At 45.7% G+C, this 19,337-nt stretch overlaps 3 protein-coding genes across 7 annotated transcripts in view; 1 reads left to right on the top strand and 2 right to left on the bottom strand.

Annotated features, from left to right (window-relative positions):
• The window catches only part of gstcd (glutathione S-transferase, C-terminal domain containing), a 65,696-nt gene extending 57,616 nt beyond the window's left edge, over positions 1-8,080 (bottom strand). For 2 of the 3 annotated variants that reach the window (XM_065003775.1, XM_065003777.1), the window contains exons 1-5: positions 7,994-8,080; positions 7,446-7,689; positions 7,054-7,281; positions 6,250-6,717; positions 4,175-4,441 (exon numbers count right to left, since the gene is read on the bottom strand). In XM_065003775.1, coding sequence (XP_064859847.1) covers positions 4,175-4,441; positions 6,250-6,717; positions 7,054-7,281; positions 7,446-7,643 — 1,161 coding nt within the window. In that variant the 5' untranslated portion in view covers positions 7,644-7,689; positions 7,994-8,080. The other variant, XM_065003776.1, reaches the window with a different exon arrangement.
• ints12 (integrator complex subunit 12) lies at positions 8,058-12,477 on the top strand. 3 transcript variants are annotated; one of them, XM_065003779.1, is made up of 7 exons: positions 8,058-8,116; positions 8,821-8,991; positions 9,513-9,671; positions 10,148-10,344; positions 10,538-10,697; positions 11,076-11,228; positions 11,569-12,477. In XM_065003779.1, the coding sequence occupies exons 2-7, from the start codon at positions 8,833-8,835 to the stop codon at positions 12,181-12,183; spliced, it is 1,443 nt and encodes a 480-aa protein (XP_064859851.1). In that variant the 5' UTR covers positions 8,058-8,116; positions 8,821-8,832; the 3' UTR covers positions 12,184-12,477. The 3 variants fall into 3 exon arrangements, with proteins under 3 accessions (XP_064859851.1, XP_029499243.2, XP_029499242.2); XM_029643383.2 differs by lacking the exon at positions 8,058-8,116 and adding an exon at positions 8,125-8,391 and having other exon boundaries at positions 11,076-11,222; XM_029643382.2 differs by lacking the exon at positions 8,058-8,116 and adding an exon at positions 8,126-8,391.
• A 114-nt stretch (positions 12,478-12,591) lies between these two features.
• Positions 12,592-19,337, bottom strand: part of arhgef38 (Rho guanine nucleotide exchange factor (GEF) 38) — a 22,633-nt gene continuing 15,887 nt past the window's right edge. The window contains 6 exon segments of the mRNA XM_065003774.1: positions 12,592-13,403; positions 14,967-15,286; positions 17,322-17,523; positions 18,191-18,325; positions 18,507-18,686; positions 19,030-19,224. Coding sequence (XP_064859846.1) covers positions 13,221-13,403; positions 14,967-15,286; positions 17,322-17,523; positions 18,191-18,325; positions 18,507-18,686; positions 19,030-19,224 — 1,215 coding nt within the window. The 3' untranslated portion in view covers positions 12,592-13,220.

Here is a 19,337-nt window from a genome sequence, read left to right as displayed (position 1 = left end):
CTCTGCGACAGTCGGTTCCCTTGTTGCACAGACATGAAAACAGGTCATGTCTCTGTGACAGTCGGTTCCCTTGTTACACAGACATGAAAACAGGTCATGTCTCTGTGACAGTCGGTTCCCTTGTTGCACAGACATGAAAACAGGTCATGTCTCTGTGACAGTCGGTTCCCTTGTTGCACAGACATGAAAACAGGTCATGTCTCTGTGACAGTCGGTTCCCTTGTTACACAGACATGAAAACAGGTCATGTCTCTGCGACAGTCGGTTCCCTTGTTGCACAGACATGAAAACAGGTCATGCCTCTGTGACAGTCGGTTCCCTTGTTACACAGACATGAAAACAGGTCATGAACAGAGACATGAACTGTTTTCATGTCTGTGCAACAAGGGAACCGACAGTCACAGAGACATGACCTGTTTTCATGTCTGTGCAACAAGGGAACCGACAGGTCATATCCCCCCCCAAGCAGACACATCGATGGCTCTGAACGAACTTTATTTAACTCTTTGCAAACTGGAAACCATTTATCCGGAGGCTGCATTCATTGTAGCTGGGGATTTTAACAAAGCTAATCTGAAAACAAGACTCCCTAAATTTTATCAGCATATCGATTGCGCAACCAGGGGTGGTAAAACCTTGGATCATTGTTACTCTAACTTCCGCGACGCATATAAGGCCCTGCCCCGCCCCCCTTTCGGAAAAGCTGACCACGACTCCATTTTGTTGATCCCTGCCTACTGGCAGAAACTTAAACAAGAGGCTCCCACGCTGAGGTCTGTCCAACGCTGGTCAGACCAAGCTGACTCCACACTCCAAGACTGCTTCCATCACGTGGACTGGGACATGTTTCGTATTGCGTCAGATGAAAATATTGACGAATACGCTGATTCGGTGTGCGAGTTCATTAGAACGTGCGTCGAAGATGTCGTTCCCATAGCAACGATAAAAACATTCCCAAACCAGAAACCGTGGATTGATGGCAGCATTCGCGTGAAACTGAAAGCACGAACCACTGCTTTTAATCAGGGCAAGGTGTCTGGTAACATGTCCGAATATAAACAACGCAGCTATTCCCTCCGCAAGGCTATTAAACAAGCTAAGCGTCAGTACAGAGACAAAGTGGAATCTCAATTCAATGGCTCAGACACAAGAGGCATGTGGCAGGGTCTACAGTCAATCACGGACTACAAGAAGAAACCCAGCCCAGTCACGGACCAGGATGTCTTGCTCCCAGGCAGACTAAATAACTTTTTGCCCGCTTTGAGGACAATACAGTGCCACTGACACGGCCTGCAACGAAAACATGCGGTCTCTCCTTCACTGCAGCCGAGGTGAGTAAGACATTTAAACGTGTTAACCCTCGCAAGGCTGCAGGCCCAGACGGCATCCCCAGCCGCGCCCTCAGAGCATGCGCAGACCAGCTGGCCGGTGTGTTTACGGACATATTCAATCAATCCCTATACCAGTCTGCTGTTCCCACATGCTTCAAGAGGGCCACCATTGTTCCTGTTCCCAAGAAAGCTAAGGTAACTGAGCTAAACGACTACCGCCCCGTAGCACTCACTTCCGTCATCATGAAGTGCTTTGAGAGACTAGTCAAGGACCATATCACCTCCACCCTACCTGACACCCTAGACCCACTCCAATTTGCTTACCGCCCAAATAGGTCCACAGACGATGCAATCTCAACCACACTGCACACTGCCCTAACCCACCTGGACAAGAGGAATACCTATGTGAGAATGCTGTTCATCGACTACAGCTCGGCATTCAACACCATAGTACCCTCCAAGCTCGTCATCAAGCTCGAGACCCTGGGTCTCGACCCCGCCCTGTGCAACTGGGTACTGGACTTCCTGACGGGCCGCCCCAAGGTGGTGAGGGTAGGCAACAACATCTCCTCCCCGCTGATCCTCAACACGGGGCCCCACAAGGGTGCGTTCTGAGCCCTCTCCTGTACTCCCTGTTCACCCACGACTGCGTGGCCACGCACGCCTCCAACTCAATCATCAAGTTTGCGGACGACACAACAGTGGTAGGCTTGATTACCAACAACGACGAGACGGCCTACAGGGAGGAGGTGAGGGCCCTCGGAGTGTGGTGTCAGGAAAATAACCTCACACTCAACGTCAACAAAACTAAGGAGATGATTGTGGACTTCAGGAAACAGCAGAGGGAACACCCCCTATCCACATCGATGGAACAGTAGTGGAGAGGGTAGCAAGTTTTAAGTTCCTCGGCATACACATCACAGACAAACTGAATTGGTCCACTCACACTGACAGCGTCGTGAAGAAGGCGCAGCAGCGCCTCTTCAACCTCAGGAGGCTGAAGAAATTCGGCTTGTCACCAAAAGCACTCACAAACTTCTACAGATGCACAATCGAGAGCATCCTGGCGGGCTGTATCACCGCCTGGTACGGCAACTGCTCCGCCCTCAACCGTAAGGCTCTCCAGAGGGTAGTGAGGTCTGCACAACGCATCACCGGGGGCAAACTACCTGCCCTCCAGGACACCTACACCACCCGATGTTACAGGAAGGCCATAAAGATCATCAAGGACATCAACCACCCGAACCACTGCCTGTTCACCCCGCTATCATCCAGAAGGCGAGGTCAGTACAGGTGCATCAAAGCTGGGACTGAGAGACTGAAAAACAGCTTCTATCTCAAGGCTATCAGACTGTTAAACAGCCACCATTGAGTGGCTGCTGCCAACACACTGTCATTGACACTGACCCAACTCCAGCCACTTTAATAATGGGAATTGATGGGAAATAATGTAAATATATCACTAGCCACTTTAAACAATGCTACCTTATATAATGTTACTTACCCTACATTATTCATCTCATATGCATACGTATATACTGTACTCTACATCATCGACTGCATCCTTATGTAATACATGTATCACTAGCCACTTTAACTATGCCACTTTGTTTACTTTGTCTACATACTCATCTCATATGTATATACTGTACTCGATACCATCTACTGTATGCTGCTCTGTACCATCACTCACTCATATATCCTTATGTACATATTCTTTATCCCCTTACACTGTGTATAAGACAGTAGTTTTAGAATTGTTAGTTAGATTACTTGTTGGTTATCACTGCATTGTCGGAACTAGAAGCACAAGCATTTCGCTACACTCGCATTAACATCTGCTAACCATGTGTATGTGACAAATAAAATTTGATTTGATTTGATTTGTCTCTGTGACAGTCGGTTCCCTTGTTGCACAGACATGAAAACAGGTAATGTCTCTGCGACAGTCGGTTCCCTTGTTACAGACATGAAAACAGGTCATGTCTCTGCCACTGTCGCAACGTCCGTTGTCCTGGTTACTGGGCAGCAACAAATCCATCTGTGACAAGACGTGGCAGGAGTTCTAAAATTGACAGACAGAATGACCTACTTTTATTTCGTCACACTCACAACCGTAAGCAATTTTACCTTGCAGGTAATGATGTTGTGTTGGTTTCAATTTCCTCAATGAATAAAAAGTAGCTATCGTAAGTTCCGACGTCGTCAGCTATAACGTTACTCTGTTCATTTTTGTAACTGGCTAGCCAGCTAGCTATTTAGCCAACAAGCTCGCAACGAACCCAATCATTGTTTAGAAAGTACCTCTGAGTTGCCTGGCTGTCGTTTTGTGTTTATAATTTTTCATAACGACAACGTCAAGTTTGATGTTGGACGAAAATATAATGTTAATTATGTCACAGTGAAAACAGTCCACAAACATCGATAGACCAACTGCAAACCAGCCTTTAAAGTAACAGAACGCAACAGCAAGGCCGCAATAATCTGCGAGAAAACCTTCATTTATAGGAAGTGGGACAATTTTACAACCAATTGGAGTGCATAAATCCTTTATCGTTGCAGCTCAGGGACAGGCAATGGGATGAGGGAGAACCAAATTGGGGCAGTTCTGTGTGTTTGTGCGCGCGATGTGCCTAGAGGCATTCAAGAGAGAGAAAGGCGCTGCTGCTAGAGAGCATGTGAGTTTTTACCACTGACAGCTTTCCTGAAATCTTCAATGTGCCTCATCTAATCCTCCCAAAAAGAGATGGTGGGAAGGCATGAGGGGAGAGTTGAGGGAGAGAGAGAGAGGGGGAAAGAGACCGAGAGGGAGTGGGAGAGAGATTAAAAAAATATTCAATTACTTTGAGTTTAGTCATCGTGGGCCTGGGGCCTCCAACGAAGTGCACCTCCTTCATCGTCATCTCCAGGCTTTCCTGATTTGCTTGGCTGGACTGTTGTGTTTCGGCTATGGTTGGGGGGCCGGTAGTGAGGGCCTTGGGGGTGGAGAGGGCCATCCCACAGGCCTGGGCCGCCCTGGGGACCCCGGGGACTTCCTGGACCTGGAGGTACCAGCGCAGCAAGAGAGGCAGCTGGGATAGCGCGCTGGCGTTGTGGCTCTGGAGGGAGCTCTGTGGGGGAGAAGGAGGGGAAAGTGAAGACAATGGCCTGAGTCAGCTAAGTGATTCATCAGAAGTGTCATCTGCACTGAACCAAGAGCCCAGGTTCCACCAGGCTGATCCCCTCCACTCATCACCCCTCTGGAGATGGAGGAGAGAGACAGGCACTAAGAAAGGCAAGGGTTGGGAGAGAGAGATGGACAGCTGTAGAGGGGTGTGTATGTGTGTGTGTGTATGTTAGTTATTCTATCCTTGTGGGGAATTAAATCCCCACAAGGATAGTAAAACAAGAAAATGTCTCCCTCTTGGGGACATTTCCCACATTCCCATGAGGACAAAGGCTATTTTAAGTTTAGGGGTTAGGTTTAGGGTTACAATTAAGGTTAGGATTGGGGTAAGGGGCTAGTGGTTAGAGTTAGGGTTAGTGCTGTGGTAAGGTTTAGGGGTTGGGGAAAATAGGATTTTGAATGGAAATTAATTGAAGGTTCCCACGAGGACAGAAGAACATAACGTGTGTGTGTGTGTTTCCAAGAGAGAGAGTGAGAAGAGAGGGAGAGGGAAACAGACAGAGGATAGAAAGAGGTGACAGTAGATAAAGCCAAGGGTCTTTTATCTGGCTCTCTGTCCTGTGAATCTGTGGATAGACAGTGGTGGCTGTGTGGGAGAAGAGAGGAGACATGCTAGGCTGAGTGTGAAACTGGAAACCACTGGAGCACAGCTGACCCCTAAGAGCCTCATTGTGAGAACTTCACTTCATTCCAATCCCAGGCTATACAGCTATGAGAACAGGAGGAGAGATTGAAGAGGAGAGAGGTGTGCAGAGGAGACCCTGTTGACCGCTTGGCTCCAAGGCATAATAGATCGATAACTAACACCCCGTGGTGGCATCTCATAAAAACCCAAACCACCAAAACACTAAACAAAATATGGGAAATCTATAACTAAAAAGTTCCCAGGAAAATTCAGCTAGGGGCAAATTAAAATAACTTTATTTTACAAACTAACTTGATGATGAACTACAGTAAGTGATTGTCAGCAAATCTCATCCTTTCAACACCACTCTCGCAACCTAATTTCTCACATCCGAAATTAGGCTCTGACAATGACATCATTTTAAAATCAGCACGTGGAACTAAGCATGATCCCAAAGCCGGTTCATTGAAATGCATATCAACCAACTACATTTCAAATAGACCTATTTGTCATTGTGGTGTTATCATCCACAGCCAGGTGGACCACCTTTGAGAATAGAATCTGTGCTGACACACACACACACACACACACACTCACTCTTAGGAAGGCACTGTTCTGCCTAGTTTCCACTGTATAAAGCCTCTGTGGGTGTACAGGTACCACCTGATGAGACATTCAATGTAGAAGGGCATCATTTCAGAGGCCTTCATAATACGGTCGACATGGCAACAGGTGTAAGTACTCACATGAGGTAGCAGGTGATGACAGGTGACAATAGGGTAATATGCTACTGTTAAAATAAAATGTGCCACACACTCAGAGCTACCACTTGTCTAAAACTAGCATGGAGACTAAACAGGCCTGGGAAATGCACATTGCAAGAGAAGTGCTGGTAGTTTACATATTTAGTGACCAGCAGAAGGGAGGCTTGGTCCGTGGAATATAAATCAAGTGCATAAAGCAAGAACTCTGTAGCCTGAGTCCCAGATCTGTTTGTGCCGTTTTGCCAGTGACAGCAATGGAGTTGGAAAGACAGCACAAACAGATCTAGGACTCAGGCTAAGAGTTCTAGACTAACTTCCCTTCAAACATATAACTAACAGATAACCTCCAAGGGCCTTCCTTACCAGGTATTGATGGATACAAGGTAGCAACACCACATCAGTCAGAGTGAAGTACAGCCCCTCGGCAAACACATGCTCCAGCTGCGGCAGCTCTGTGGTCTTCACTTTCCTGATGTCAGAGCTCTCCCTAATGGTCGTGGACGGAACTGCACCACTATCCACATACAGCTTGGCCAAGGCTGCTTGGAGTTCTAGCCCGTTGGCAGACTGCGAATCCTGGGGCTGGGTGACGTCTGTCCCTTGGTCCTCTTGGAGGTCCTGAGAGATTTTCTTCTGGTGGTTCTTCTGCTGCTGCTGGAGCTTCTGCCGGCGGATCTTGTCATCGTTGTGCACCTTGACGGGCTCGCCTAGTGTCTTTTCAAGGTTGAGGAGGGCAGAGGGGAGGTGCAGGGATGGGTTAGTGGGCTGCCGGAGGTGGGCCTCCACGGCCGAGGGGATACTGAGCTCACACAGCCTGGTCCACTGGCTCACCTATAAGGGAGAGGAGGAACATGCATTCATTTTGACTAATATTTGTGGCAATGGTGTAATGTAGAGTTGTATTTTTATACAGCAGTACTGTGTGTCCAAGACAACTAGTAAACAAGTTTATCCCATCTTATTCACTAGCTCATAAAAAATCCCTCTGGAAGAACATAAGATTCAATTGGTTTTCCAATGGGAAAGCTCCTACTGATGTGTGACAATTTAATTATGCCTAGAAACAAAAAACAAAAACACTAATGTCATCTATACACAAACAGAATCATTCGTAGTTTTGCCAATGGCACTGCATGCATACCATAATAATTGAGTGTTGCCCCTTACCTCAGCGCAGGCCTTCAGACAGGTCTTCTTGAACCCTAGCAGTGATGCTGCATCCTTCCTTCTGGGGTCTGCCTCACAGGTCCTGTCTATAATATGCCTGAGCACCACAGCCAGCCCGGCCCTGCAGTACCTCCCAGTCTCATCCAGTACGGCGGGGAGACGGCAGCCCCTCACCAACACAGGCAGGTCCTTGACATGGACCATCGAGACAGCTAAAGACGTTGGTACCTGTCGAAGCAATATCGTTGTTACACATATCGATGTTGACATGTATTCATTCACCTTCACTATATTGTGTTAAATAGTTGACTGAAACCTGCTCAGTAAGGTTTTCCCAACTTCTTTGCCTGTCATTACTGTCTACAACACAAAGCAAATCGACAATGACAAACCTGTGACTTCCAGGACTGTGAGCTTTGTGTGTCAGGCTTGGCAGAGACGAGGAAGACTTTGAATGATGTGCACTCGCAGTAAGACAGGAGGAAGAGTGAGATGGAGGTGTGTAGGGGAACAGAGGGCTGCTCGTTTTGGGATGATAATTCCAGGTAGAGACACTCTGACTGCTCCTGATGTGGGTCTGTCTGCGTCATTGTGACAGGAGGTACGCAATAGGTTGAATATTGGTGTCAATCAAACCTGTAAACACGACACATGGTATTGTGGCAGCAAACTCTGACCAAAGTTAGCTGACTAAAGTTAACTACATACATCTCAAGATGTATGTCTATATCGTGAAGTAGAGTTTAGTCTGCTAGACTAAAGTTGCTAGCTAAGACTAGCATATGCTTGCATATCCAACGTTAACTTACCTACTGTTAGCTAGGTAGTAGCTGTCTAGCTAGGTATACATTTAGCTAGTGCTCTACATAGTTAGCCCATGCCTCGTTTCTGCTGTTCTGACAATCAAGCAAACTATGATACATTGAAATTAGCTACTTACAGTACATGTGAAGCTCACAGTGCACGTTGTTATAGTAAGCACGTCACTTCCTCAAGTCAGTTCCACGTGTAACAGTCAATACAGACCGACCTGATCAATGATACATACATACTTCAATTAAATGTAAACATTGTATTACAAAATGATGTATACACTATATAGTTATAGTGACGTATTTTGAATACAGTCTAGATAATCGTAATGTCGAGGTCCGTGCAACAAATTAGCTTGCTTGTTTCTTCGGATGTATTTAGTGGATGGACAAGAATGCCGCTTGGAAATAAAGGCGTTTCAGCTACAGTAGCTCAAATGCGACTTGTTAAGTTACTGTGAATACTTACGTGTCATAATAACCACATTGGTGTGAGAAATAAACGTTAAAGATATTTTAGAGTAAGGTAAGGTAATCAAACATGACGAATATCAACTAACCTTTGCTAGCTTACTAGCTAGCTAGCTACTTGAGCTAGCTAGCAGGTTTCCCAACCAAGGCTAACGTTAACTTAGCTACTTGGTATAGCTAGATAGCCAACTGGACACCTTGCTAGACACCTTCAGAAGCTGACAGTCACGTACAAGTCAGAATTTCTTACCTAGCATTATGTACATGCAAGTTAGTGTAGAAGCAGTTGACCTTTGTGTCAATAGTAACTAGTTGGTTATGTTTTCTGTCTAGCTTTGCCGTCCAACAATATCACTAAAGTTACTCACTAGCTGTGAGATCACCAATTAGCCAGTACTATATGTATCAACTGGATGAGGCCAGAAACAGGTCGGGCCTATAGTCAAAGCATATGCCATATTCTACATATCCTTTCTATCTACAGTTCAGTGTGATCATGGCTGCATCAGTGAGTCTGGAGTTGGACCCTGTCTTCCTAAAGGGACTGGGATACTTGCACTCAAAGAACAAAGACTCTGTGGATAAACTCCGAGCTCTTCTGGATGAGTCTCTATCAGGCAGAGGGAGTGATTCCTCTTACCGCTCATCACTGAAGGTATGGACTATTGTAGCTTAGTTGGTAGAGCATGGTGCTTGCAAAGACAGGATTGTAGGATCGATTCCCAGGACCACCCATACGTACAAAAATGTATGCACACGTGACTAAGTGGCTTAGGACAAAAGGTTCTGCTAAATGGCATATATTATTATTATACTATATGGCATTCATTCAACTCTCTTCAGAACATGATGTTGTCAGAATGTTACAGGCTGGTTGCGATTATATTCTTATGATGTCATCATATGGGGTTTTGACAATAGTCCAAAGGGAATCCATAGACATACATGATCGAGGTGTGAAATATGAAACCTTGCCTAGGCCCCTGTGTCTTGCTTTGCCTGTGTCAATCGTTATCATTTCAGACATCCCTTCGCTGCCGCTCGTCTCTAGTTCTTTCAGTCACTCCCAACATTTGTATCCTGGAGAAGTAGCTCTGAAGCCTCGTGTTTAAAAACCAAACTTTATTTGTCACCTGCGCCGAATACAACAAGTGTAGACCTTGTATCTATCAACAGGAGGTGGAGGTGACGAAGGTGTCCGTGTCCAAGATGAGCATAAATAAACAGGACTCTAAGTCCTCCTGTAGCTCCTCCTCTTCATCTAGCAGCAGCAGCAGCAAGTCCAGCAGCTCAGAGAAGAGCAAAAAGGAGGTGGAGAAGAGGCCTTCAGACAAGGTACGAAATGGAATGGATGCTGTGCCTGAGTAGGGGATAGGGATTTATTCATGATCTAGGCTAGTTAGTTCCAGAACCAAACCAGTACTGCAAATCATGGAAAACACAACCAAAAAAACCACGTGTAATCGTTCGTCATACATAATGTTACTACATTGAATTTTAAGACATTCATCCATATTCCAGTAATTCCATTCCTTTTGTTGAGACAATCTAGAACCAAACATGCACAATTATCCACTGTACATACAGAAAGTTATACATTGGATACATAATTGGAGTAATTTGTTCAGTGTGACATATCTTCAGTTTGTTGAGATTACACAGAACGTAAACCGTCACGTAAAGGTCATACGTCAACATTTTAGTATTTGTTGAAATAGAACATACCACCTACATATTAACTTTATAAACCTTCATAACACTGTTATATAACCTTCATAACACCTTTATTGCACTTTCCCTTTGTCTTCCAGGTGAGGGTAGAGCCAGGTGAAGGACCTGAGCCGTCTAAGAAGCCTCGCCTGGAGCCCAAGCAGCAGGAGAACCGCTCGTCCCCCGTCACAGTCCAGCCCTTCAAAGACATACCTCTGCCTGACTTCTCCAACTTCGACGCGGAGACCAACGCTGACGACTTCGCCATGGAGATGGGGCTGGCCTGTGTGGTTTGCAGGTAGGTACCCGGACGTTTTTGAATGCCACCTGGGTCGCAACTGAAAACGAAAAAGTCCATGTAGTCTTTTCCTGTTTGTCCTTTTTTCCCATTTGGTGCCTGTGAACACTACGTCTAACTCTCAGTGATGAATGACTGTATGTACTGTGTGTAATGTGTTTTCATTGATAAATAAAATTGTTGATGACCTCAGGCAGATGACGGTGACGTCGGGCAACCAGCTAGTGGAATGCCAGGAGTGCCACAACCTCTACCACCAGGACTGCCACAAGCCCCAGGTGACGGACAAGGACGTCAACGATCCGCGCCTGGTGTGGTACTGCGCCCGCTGCACCCGGCAGATGAAACGCATGGTAAGAGATGGATAGACGACAAAGTCATCCTGGCTGAGTCTGAAATGGCACCCTGTTTCTTACATAGTGCACTACTTTTAACCAAATCCCTATGTGCGCTTGTCAGAAGTAGTGCACTATATAGGGAATAGGGTGCCATATTGGACGCAAACCATGTGAACAATACTTATAATAAGGGGTGTATTCAGTGAGTTGAGACCTTCTGAACGTTGCAGATAGAAATGTAATGAACAGCTGAAACGATTCCTTACTCTAACTGACAGACAATCATCTATTTTCTACACAATACATTTCTATCTGAACGTTCTGTAATGTTGTACACTCCCAAAAAGACTCCAGTTGAATGGGTTCTTATGCTGTTGTTGTTTTTCCTGCCAGGCCCAGAAGACCCAGAAGCCTTCACAGAAGCCGACACCAGCCGTTGTGTCAGCAGCCCCCGTGGTGAAGGACCCTCTGGTGAAGAAACCGGAACTCAAGGTCAAACCCGACACGTCCAGCACCTTTCAGGCCTTCAAACGAACTGAGGTGAAGGTAAGCATTACAACACCAGAGCTGCATGTTTGAACTACAAGTCATATTTAGGTTAAATGACATTTTATATATTTAGGTTAAATGACAAGATATACCTTGTCTAATGCAACCGGATCATGTAATACCCAGACATTATACAACATTACATGGCATACAGTGCAATAGCCTTTTCGAAGATGGTGGACATTTAGGTTGAATGTAAAGACTAAATGTTTATATGTTGTCATGCAAACTGACCATGTGTGTAATACCTGGACATTATACTAGGGGGAAAGGATCAGAGTCATTTTGATATGCTTAGGAGTATTGCATCTCTAACGCTTGTTTCTTTCGCTCCTAGGCGTCTGCAGCAGTATCTGCCAACCCCTCCAGTAGCAGCGGCTCCTTGCAGTCGGGAAGCGGCCTCACAGGGTGGGCCGCCTTCGGGGCCAAGACCTCCGCTGGCCCTGGCGCCAGCACCAAACCTGGCTCCTCAGGGCCAAGTGGAAGTAGCAAGACCTCCTCCACCTCTACCCCCCCTGGCCAGAAACCTGCCGGACTCTCCGGGCTGGCCAGCTCTAAGACGGGCGGAGGACTGGGTGGCAGTGGCTCCAAGATGGCGATCGGAGGAGGAAATGGAAATAATGGTGATGGTGGAAATGGCTCTGTGCCTCTGAAGCCTCCTCCACCTCTGACCCTGGGGAAGCAGACCCTAAACCGGTCCTCCAGTGGGGAGAACCAGGGGAAGGGGACAAGTCCTGGGTCCTCCCCTAGTGGGCCTCAGCCCAGCCTGGGAGGGAACAGCGGAGGGTCTGGGGGCAATGGAGCAGGGAATGGGAACGGTAACGGGTCGAAGGCTGCGGCTGAAGCGCCAGGGGGTGGCAAGGCGCCCACGTCCCAGGAGTCTCAGCTCAACGCCATGAAACGCCTGCAGATGGTGAAGAAGAAAGCGGCTCAGAAGAAGCTGAAGAAATGAATGGAATGAGAGGAGTAATGAGGGAAGGAAGAGAGAAGTGTGTAAGTAAGATGTTCGAGGTGGAAGTTATGAATGGGAGTGAGTGCCAGAGCATTGAATTAACTGTAACATGGATGTAACCGTATCCAATTGAATACTTGAATTTCATTGATGTATGAAATGCTGCTGGAGATACTGTTAGTGGCTATAATGTGCCTCTTTGTTCTGTCCAAACTCAGCCACATCACAGAAATTTGAAATAACATGTTTGTTTTTGAGGGGGCAAAATGTAATAAAATTTATTCTTTTTTATGACATAGTAGAATTGTCTTTTTTTTGTGAGGATAAATCTCAAGTCTGAAAAGGACATGAGATCATCAGCAAGCAGTCATCAAATGAACAAGCCGTTAATTGAACAGGATCCCGCACCACTGATAAAGACTCTTTATTCATCACTGATGAGTGATCTAAAATATACACATTACATGGAGGAATTGTATAACTCTAAAATACATGATCTCTTTCAAAATACATTTGCTTGACATATATTAGATATTAGAATAAATCATTATTTTCATTGGGACGACACACATTCACAATATAAATTCATCAACACTGCAGGTGGCAATACTAAGTGCTCAGCACAATGATAGCTCCATTCTTCGTGCAAAACGCATATATGCAATTATCTTAACAGTCATGATCTTTTGATAATTACATTGTCTGGTCAATACATTTGTTTTTTTATAGAGAGACAGATTACAGTAAAATCCTATCCCAAATCGACCCTATGCCTGTGGAGATTTGAGAGGATATGGTAATAAATATACCCTGTCCTGATATGCTAGCCGGAATTTCCACCATGTTGCTACGGTACAACTATCAAATGCTCTCAGATCTCCACAAGGAGATTGAACAGAGATTTGGCCTAGTCCTTGTGAGTCTCTATTAAAATAGTATTTTAGTCCAAGACTAAGCTAAAACTGTGTCTGGGAAATCTGCCTGTAGAGGCTAGGAGTCCATTTGGGACTGGGCCTTCTTAATCCCAATCTATTCCTTTATGCATATGACATTTTGCCGAGGTAGTTGGCTGGGACGTAGCCCTTCTGTCCGTTGGCCTCGGCCAACCACCAGTCCTTGTTGCCTCCCAGGTCGCTGAACTTGAGGATCCTCACATGCTGGTTCTCCTGCATGGTCAGCTCCTGGTCGCAGCGTGCCTGGAACCCGTACACCGCATAAAACTGGAGAAACAGACAGAACATTCACCATAGAGCAGTTATTGTACCATGCATACAGTACACGGGATGCTGATGAGGGTAGAACGGCTCATAATAACATCTGGAACAGAGCAAATGGAATGGAATCAAACACCTGGAAACCATGTGTTTGATGTATTTGATACCATTCCACTAATTCAGCTCCAGTCATTAGAATGAGCCGGTTCTCCCCAATTAAGGTGCCATCAATTTGTGTGGTGTCGTGGAGAAAATGTTTGGTTCATGTTCCTCAGAATCTGACCCCAAACTAATTGGTCAAGTGCCCCAACATACAGTTATTTACTAAATTAATTTGCAATTCAATCTGATGAAACTTTTAAATCCAAAATTTGTCAAGTTATTAGTTAATTGCGACAGCACAGCATATTCCATTGGCAAAATTTGCTGTACAGTCTCTGCTGAATTCAGTGTGGTATTTCCTTAATTCACCAGTCGGTGTCACTGTTAGTCCATCAAAAGAAGATAAAGACCCCATCACCACTGTAGTCCCCAACCCAAACCCACCATCACCAATATCCATTTACAATCTATATTAACCGCCTCATATTCTGATGGAGGTCAAAAGCGTCCTCCCAGGTCGCAGCAAACCAAGACATAGTAAGAACAGAGCCTGCCCAGCGGCTGCTAAAGGGACTAATGTTGAGTGACTGCGCTGGTGTCGTATAAATGTTATTCACTCCATATAATCTCTATGCGAGATGGAAGTATGACCCTAAACCTATCAGAGCCAGACCTAACAGGCACAAACACACACCGCCCCAAGGCTTCCAACAGGCCTACCAGAGTGGGTTTTCAAATCATCTGCACTATAAACCAGCACACTTAACTGTTTTACTGCTCCGTGCAATAACCACCCTCATATTTCATACCACGACTCTGTCACACCACGGCTGTCATACCACGGCTCTGACGAGGCCTTTACAGGCATCTCTATAAGCTAGTAAAGATACATTGCTTGCTTAGTTAATTCCTTTTTGTAGATTGCTATATTAGCTTGTGATCTATGTATTTCCTGTGCTTTGCTTTCAATGTAATCTTTATTGTTTATTGTTTGTAAATGACAAATAAACCATTTTGAGGTGTTGTTCAGCGAATGGAGTTTGCCATTCATTCTATTGAGATTGTTATGTCAACTATGTAAAGCCTAGTGAAAGGCACACCTAAGCCCTCTGTTTACCCTGAGCCCTGACAACTGAACCAGGATCGGTCCTCCCATTTCATAATGCACCTGTCACGTAGACACATATTATAGAAGTTTATAAATTGCCTGGCTGGGCTGATGACACAGTGGATTGCGCAGTCAGATGGAACAGAGTAAATAGGTATTTTAACGTCATAGATTTAGCCTGTGGTAACTTGTGAATTAGACACTGTCTGGAATGCGGATTTAACCAATCAGCATTAGAACCACCCGTTGTATAAAGATATATTATGCTACTTAGTGCACCACTTTTGACCAGAGCCTGTATAAAGAGTAGGGTCCATAAGGGTTCAGAACAACCCTTCTTTAACCTAGTGTTACCCCACCTGCTGGTTGTCTGGCTCTGTGTCCACATCCTGGTGGATGTCTGGCTCTGTGTCGCCCTGTAGGCTGGACGGGGTGGAGCATCTGTCAAGCGAGGTACTGGAGGTGTTGTAGAGGCTGAAGTTAGGTATGCTGCTCCGGCTCCGTATGCTGTTGTTCCTCCCGCTGCCCGACACAAACAGGCTGAGGTTGTCAAAGTCCTCGTCCAGCACCACGATGGGCTGCTGGGGCTCTGTGATCCCCGTACCCTGACCTGGTCGACCCTGATCCCTGTTGGGGTTGTACTGCTTCAGGAAGGATGAGTACACGTAACCCTGGGTACCTGGGAGAGAAGGAGAACAGAGGGATGTTTGTGTCTGTCAGACATATCTGGGTTCAAGTAGTACTTGAAATCTTCCAGGTGCTGTGATGAATGTGGGCTTGAGCCTGCCTGGAGTGCCAGATGGGCAGGGCTTTCACTTTAGGAACTATTCCATTGATTCACATAAAGTATTTGAAAGAAAAGACTATAGGCTGCTATTCAAATCAAATGTTATTTGTCACATGCTTCGTAGACAACAGTTGTAGACCAACAGTGAAATGCTTACTTACGGGTCAACAATGCAGAGTTAAAGATAAGGGGAAAAAAGATGTCTGTGAGAGAGCTAGGTACAGGGAGGCTCAACAAATGCACAGGTGGTTGGGTTGCATGTGAATAGGGTTCTTTGTGAGACTGGGTGTACTGTGGGTAAGTCACAGGGAGATTGGTGTCACTGTTAACGAATGAAGGATGAAAGAAAGAATTGTGTGATTGCGCGGTCTATAAACTGCCTATAATACGAAGGTTTCCTTAAACCGGGCGTATTGTTGCAATGGGAAATAATAGTTTTGTTTACTGCATTGGTAGCATTAATATCGACCATATAATAAACAGCTTCTTATGAAGACTAGTAGTCCCAGTGGATGAAACAAATCTGTGAAGTAGTTTCAGAATGCAGTCGGTACCGAGAAACACACACACACACACACACACACACACACACACACACACACACACACACACACACACACACACACACACACACACACACACACACACACACACACACACACACAAACCTTTCTACAACTCCTTGCAAAAACTTGGCTGATTTGAGCCTTGTTATTCTGGAGTACAGAGAAGCGCGGCAGGCTGCTCCTTTCTCCTCCTCAGCCTGTGTTTCTCAATGCCCCCAGGGAGAGGCTTTGTACTCTAAGTAACTCTGCTTACAGCGAAAGGCGGCTCGCCGCAAACAACTGGCAGGCACTCAGTGCTAGATGACGCGCGGTGCGGAAAATACATGGTAACAAACTCTTTGAGTTGGCCTTGTTGTGAGGCAGCAACTCTCTAGAGAGTGAGACAGACAGAGAGAGTCGGTGGGGTTAGTTTGTTCCAAGTATCACCGTGACATCACAGTCAGAGGCCTCTGGGAATTTCCCCAGCAGGCTGGCTGACTTGTCAGCTGTGGTAGGTTAGTAATCAGGAAGTGAGATGTGTATCTCTCTACAAAACACGCCACAGGACAGAAGAGCTAGGAGTTTAGTTCCACAGTAGTGAGGGGGTTTGTCTAGAGTTAGGTCATGTAGATCAGACCTGTAGGATGATGTACTACAGTACCCATAATGCAAAAGACACCTGTACAACGGACATAAACTGAGAGCATTATGTCTACATTACGTAGACCTTAACGGTTGAAGTAGTGAATGAAACATCCTCTATTTGGGCGGTCTATCACAGCTAGTTTAGATAAAAGTGCAATTACAATTTTCTCATACAGAACAAACTTTTTATTTTATACCTTTATTTAACTAGGCAAGTCAGTTAAGAACAAATTCTTATTTTCAATGACGGCCTAGGAACAGTGGGTTAACTGCCTGGACAGAACGACAGATTTGTACCTTGTCAGCTTGGGGATTTGAACTTGCAGCCTTTCGGTTACTAGTCCAACACTCTAACCACTAGGCTACCCTGCCGCCCCTATTAGTGGGGCATTAGGGCTGCGACAATATCTGTAATATATTTGCTCCATGGCATAAATGAAAACACTTCGTGCATCAAACTCTTTGGTCCTTTTAAAAACCCGCTGTATGGCAAATAAATAAATGTGACTGGGTGACAACATAATATTTGTTTCCAACATTAGAGCTGATTTCTAAAGAAGTTCAATCCGCTTTGTGTTTTGTTTCCTTGCCACAACAGTAACGAGTATCACCATACTGGTATCGTCCGGCCCTAACAAGAATGGCACACATCCAATAACTAAGCCACAGTAGCAACATGAGACAGGATGATCCAACAGCGTCACATCACATAATCCAACCTATAATAATGAACTTACTGCCCGTGTCAACCAGCCAGCGGCCCCGGCTCCCCAGGGGGTCTGTGTCCTCCAGCAGGCCCACCAGCTCCCCCTCCAGCAGGCTGGCATCCTGCTCCTGACACCCGTTACAGTTCCTCTTCAGCTGGAACAGCCTGTCAGCTGGATACTCGTCCAGCAGCCTGGCCCTGTTGCCCTCTGTCTGACGCTGGATCTCTGGGACCTGTGGAGGGGAGAAGGGAGTTAGGGTGATATGAGCCGAGTCATCAGTGTCCCAATGGGGGAGTGGGGGAATAATCGCTAACGAGCCCCCTTGGGTTGTTGGGGGGTGGGTGGGGATGGGTCTCAGGAGGGGAAGGTGGTTCGAAACCGATCCAAAGGAGTCTTGCGCTGTTCAGATACAAGCACATCTAAGCGTACGCACACACACATACACACAAACACACAGTTTGTCTTGGGGGAGTAATAACTGGAGTAGCGCTGGGGTTGCCAAGCGCTCTATTTAATCCCAACCCAGAGAGCTCGGCAGAGTCTGGTGGCTCCGATAACTTCTCCAACATTGTTCTTTAATTGACTTTTAATTGGTTCAATTAAACAAATAAGGGAGCCAATCCTGGAATAGGTGGTGAGGCTGTGGGGTAATGCTGCTTTTACCTAGAGCCTACTGGCATTACAGCAGATAGCTGGCTCAGTGAGGATGCTCCAAGATGTGTTTGTGCTGTCTTACCAACTCCTCATGTCATTGGCATGAAAACAGCTATACAGCACAAACACATCTGGGACCAGGCTAGCCTTTAATTACCTTAGCTTATCACATACTGTAGGAATAATGGGGGATACATTGAGGCAAGTCCTTCCAGCTTTCAACCATGTTTTCTTCCCAAACTTACAGCTAAAATTTTCTTTGTTTTCTCGAAGCTGACTTTGCGTTCTATTAGAGTCTGTGCGTTGTCCTTGACGACAGTCAGGTTGTTGAGCTCTTCCATGATGCTGCTTTGGACTTCACTGATGTTGGACAAAGGAGCCTGGACAAATCAAACATTTAATCATACTTGATCATACTTCAATGTGTGGTATTTTGCATCAACTCACAACTCACCACAAATCCTTTCCCTTTCATACTGCAAAATATATTGCTGTTCAATAAAAGTCGCCCCTCTGTTTCACCACACAAAACTCACAAAAAATTCCCCTTCCCGTCCTCACCGGTAGTTGCTGTATGGAGGGTGCGTGGTGGCAGGCCGTGTCCATCAGGCCTTTCAGCAGGGTCACCAGGCAGAGGACACAGTTGGACAAAATAGTATGGGCGGCCATGTTGAATCTCTGCAGCTCCTCCACCAGCTGAGCATTGAGGGCTGCGTAGTCCCGCCGCGCCGCAACCTGGCCCTGTAGAAACAAACAGATTTAAACATTTTAGCAAAGACCTTTATAGCATTCTGAAATTGGCATATTTATTTAATATTTATGATTTTTTTTAATGTTAACAGATAAAATAATTCAGTTTTTAATGAGAACTGTTATAATGCTGAAAGACCAATAAACTAAACTCTCAATAGCAAAATTATGAATATTGTCGCTAAAATGCTATAATCCCTATAATCCCTACAAGTGCTATAATCCTTACAAAATGAGTTTCAATATAACATTTAGGTATGTTCATACTAATAGGTTAACGGAAATTGTTGCTAGGTAACATGATCGCTGCAAACGGAATCCTTGTTGAACTCACCTGGTCCTCGGATACAGGTGATGGAGAGGAGGAAGAAGAAGAGGCAGAAGACGTGGAGGAGGAGGGAGAGCGCTCCAGGCGGCTGCAGTAGTCCAATAGTTTGTCGTAGCGTTTCTGGATGAGTTTCTGCGGGGCAGCGAACATGCCTTGGAGAGAGGAGAGGGGTGCCAGGACCAGATGTGCCATCCTCTCTTTCTGAAGGGATCATATAGGGAAGCAATGATGGAGAATGAGTGTTTTTCCATACATTACATGAATCTTGCCCTGGAGACAGCTCTGCAGAGGGGTCACTAGCTGACACAGCCACA

Source organism: Oncorhynchus nerka, linkage group LG18 (assembly GCF_034236695.1).
Source record: "Oncorhynchus nerka isolate Pitt River linkage group LG18, Oner_Uvic_2.0, whole genome shotgun sequence".
Lineage (NCBI taxonomy): Eukaryota > Metazoa > Chordata > Actinopteri > Salmoniformes > Salmonidae > Oncorhynchus > Oncorhynchus nerka.
Note: the sequence above shows the minus strand (reverse complement) of the source record. Positions and strands in the feature narration are given on the sequence as shown.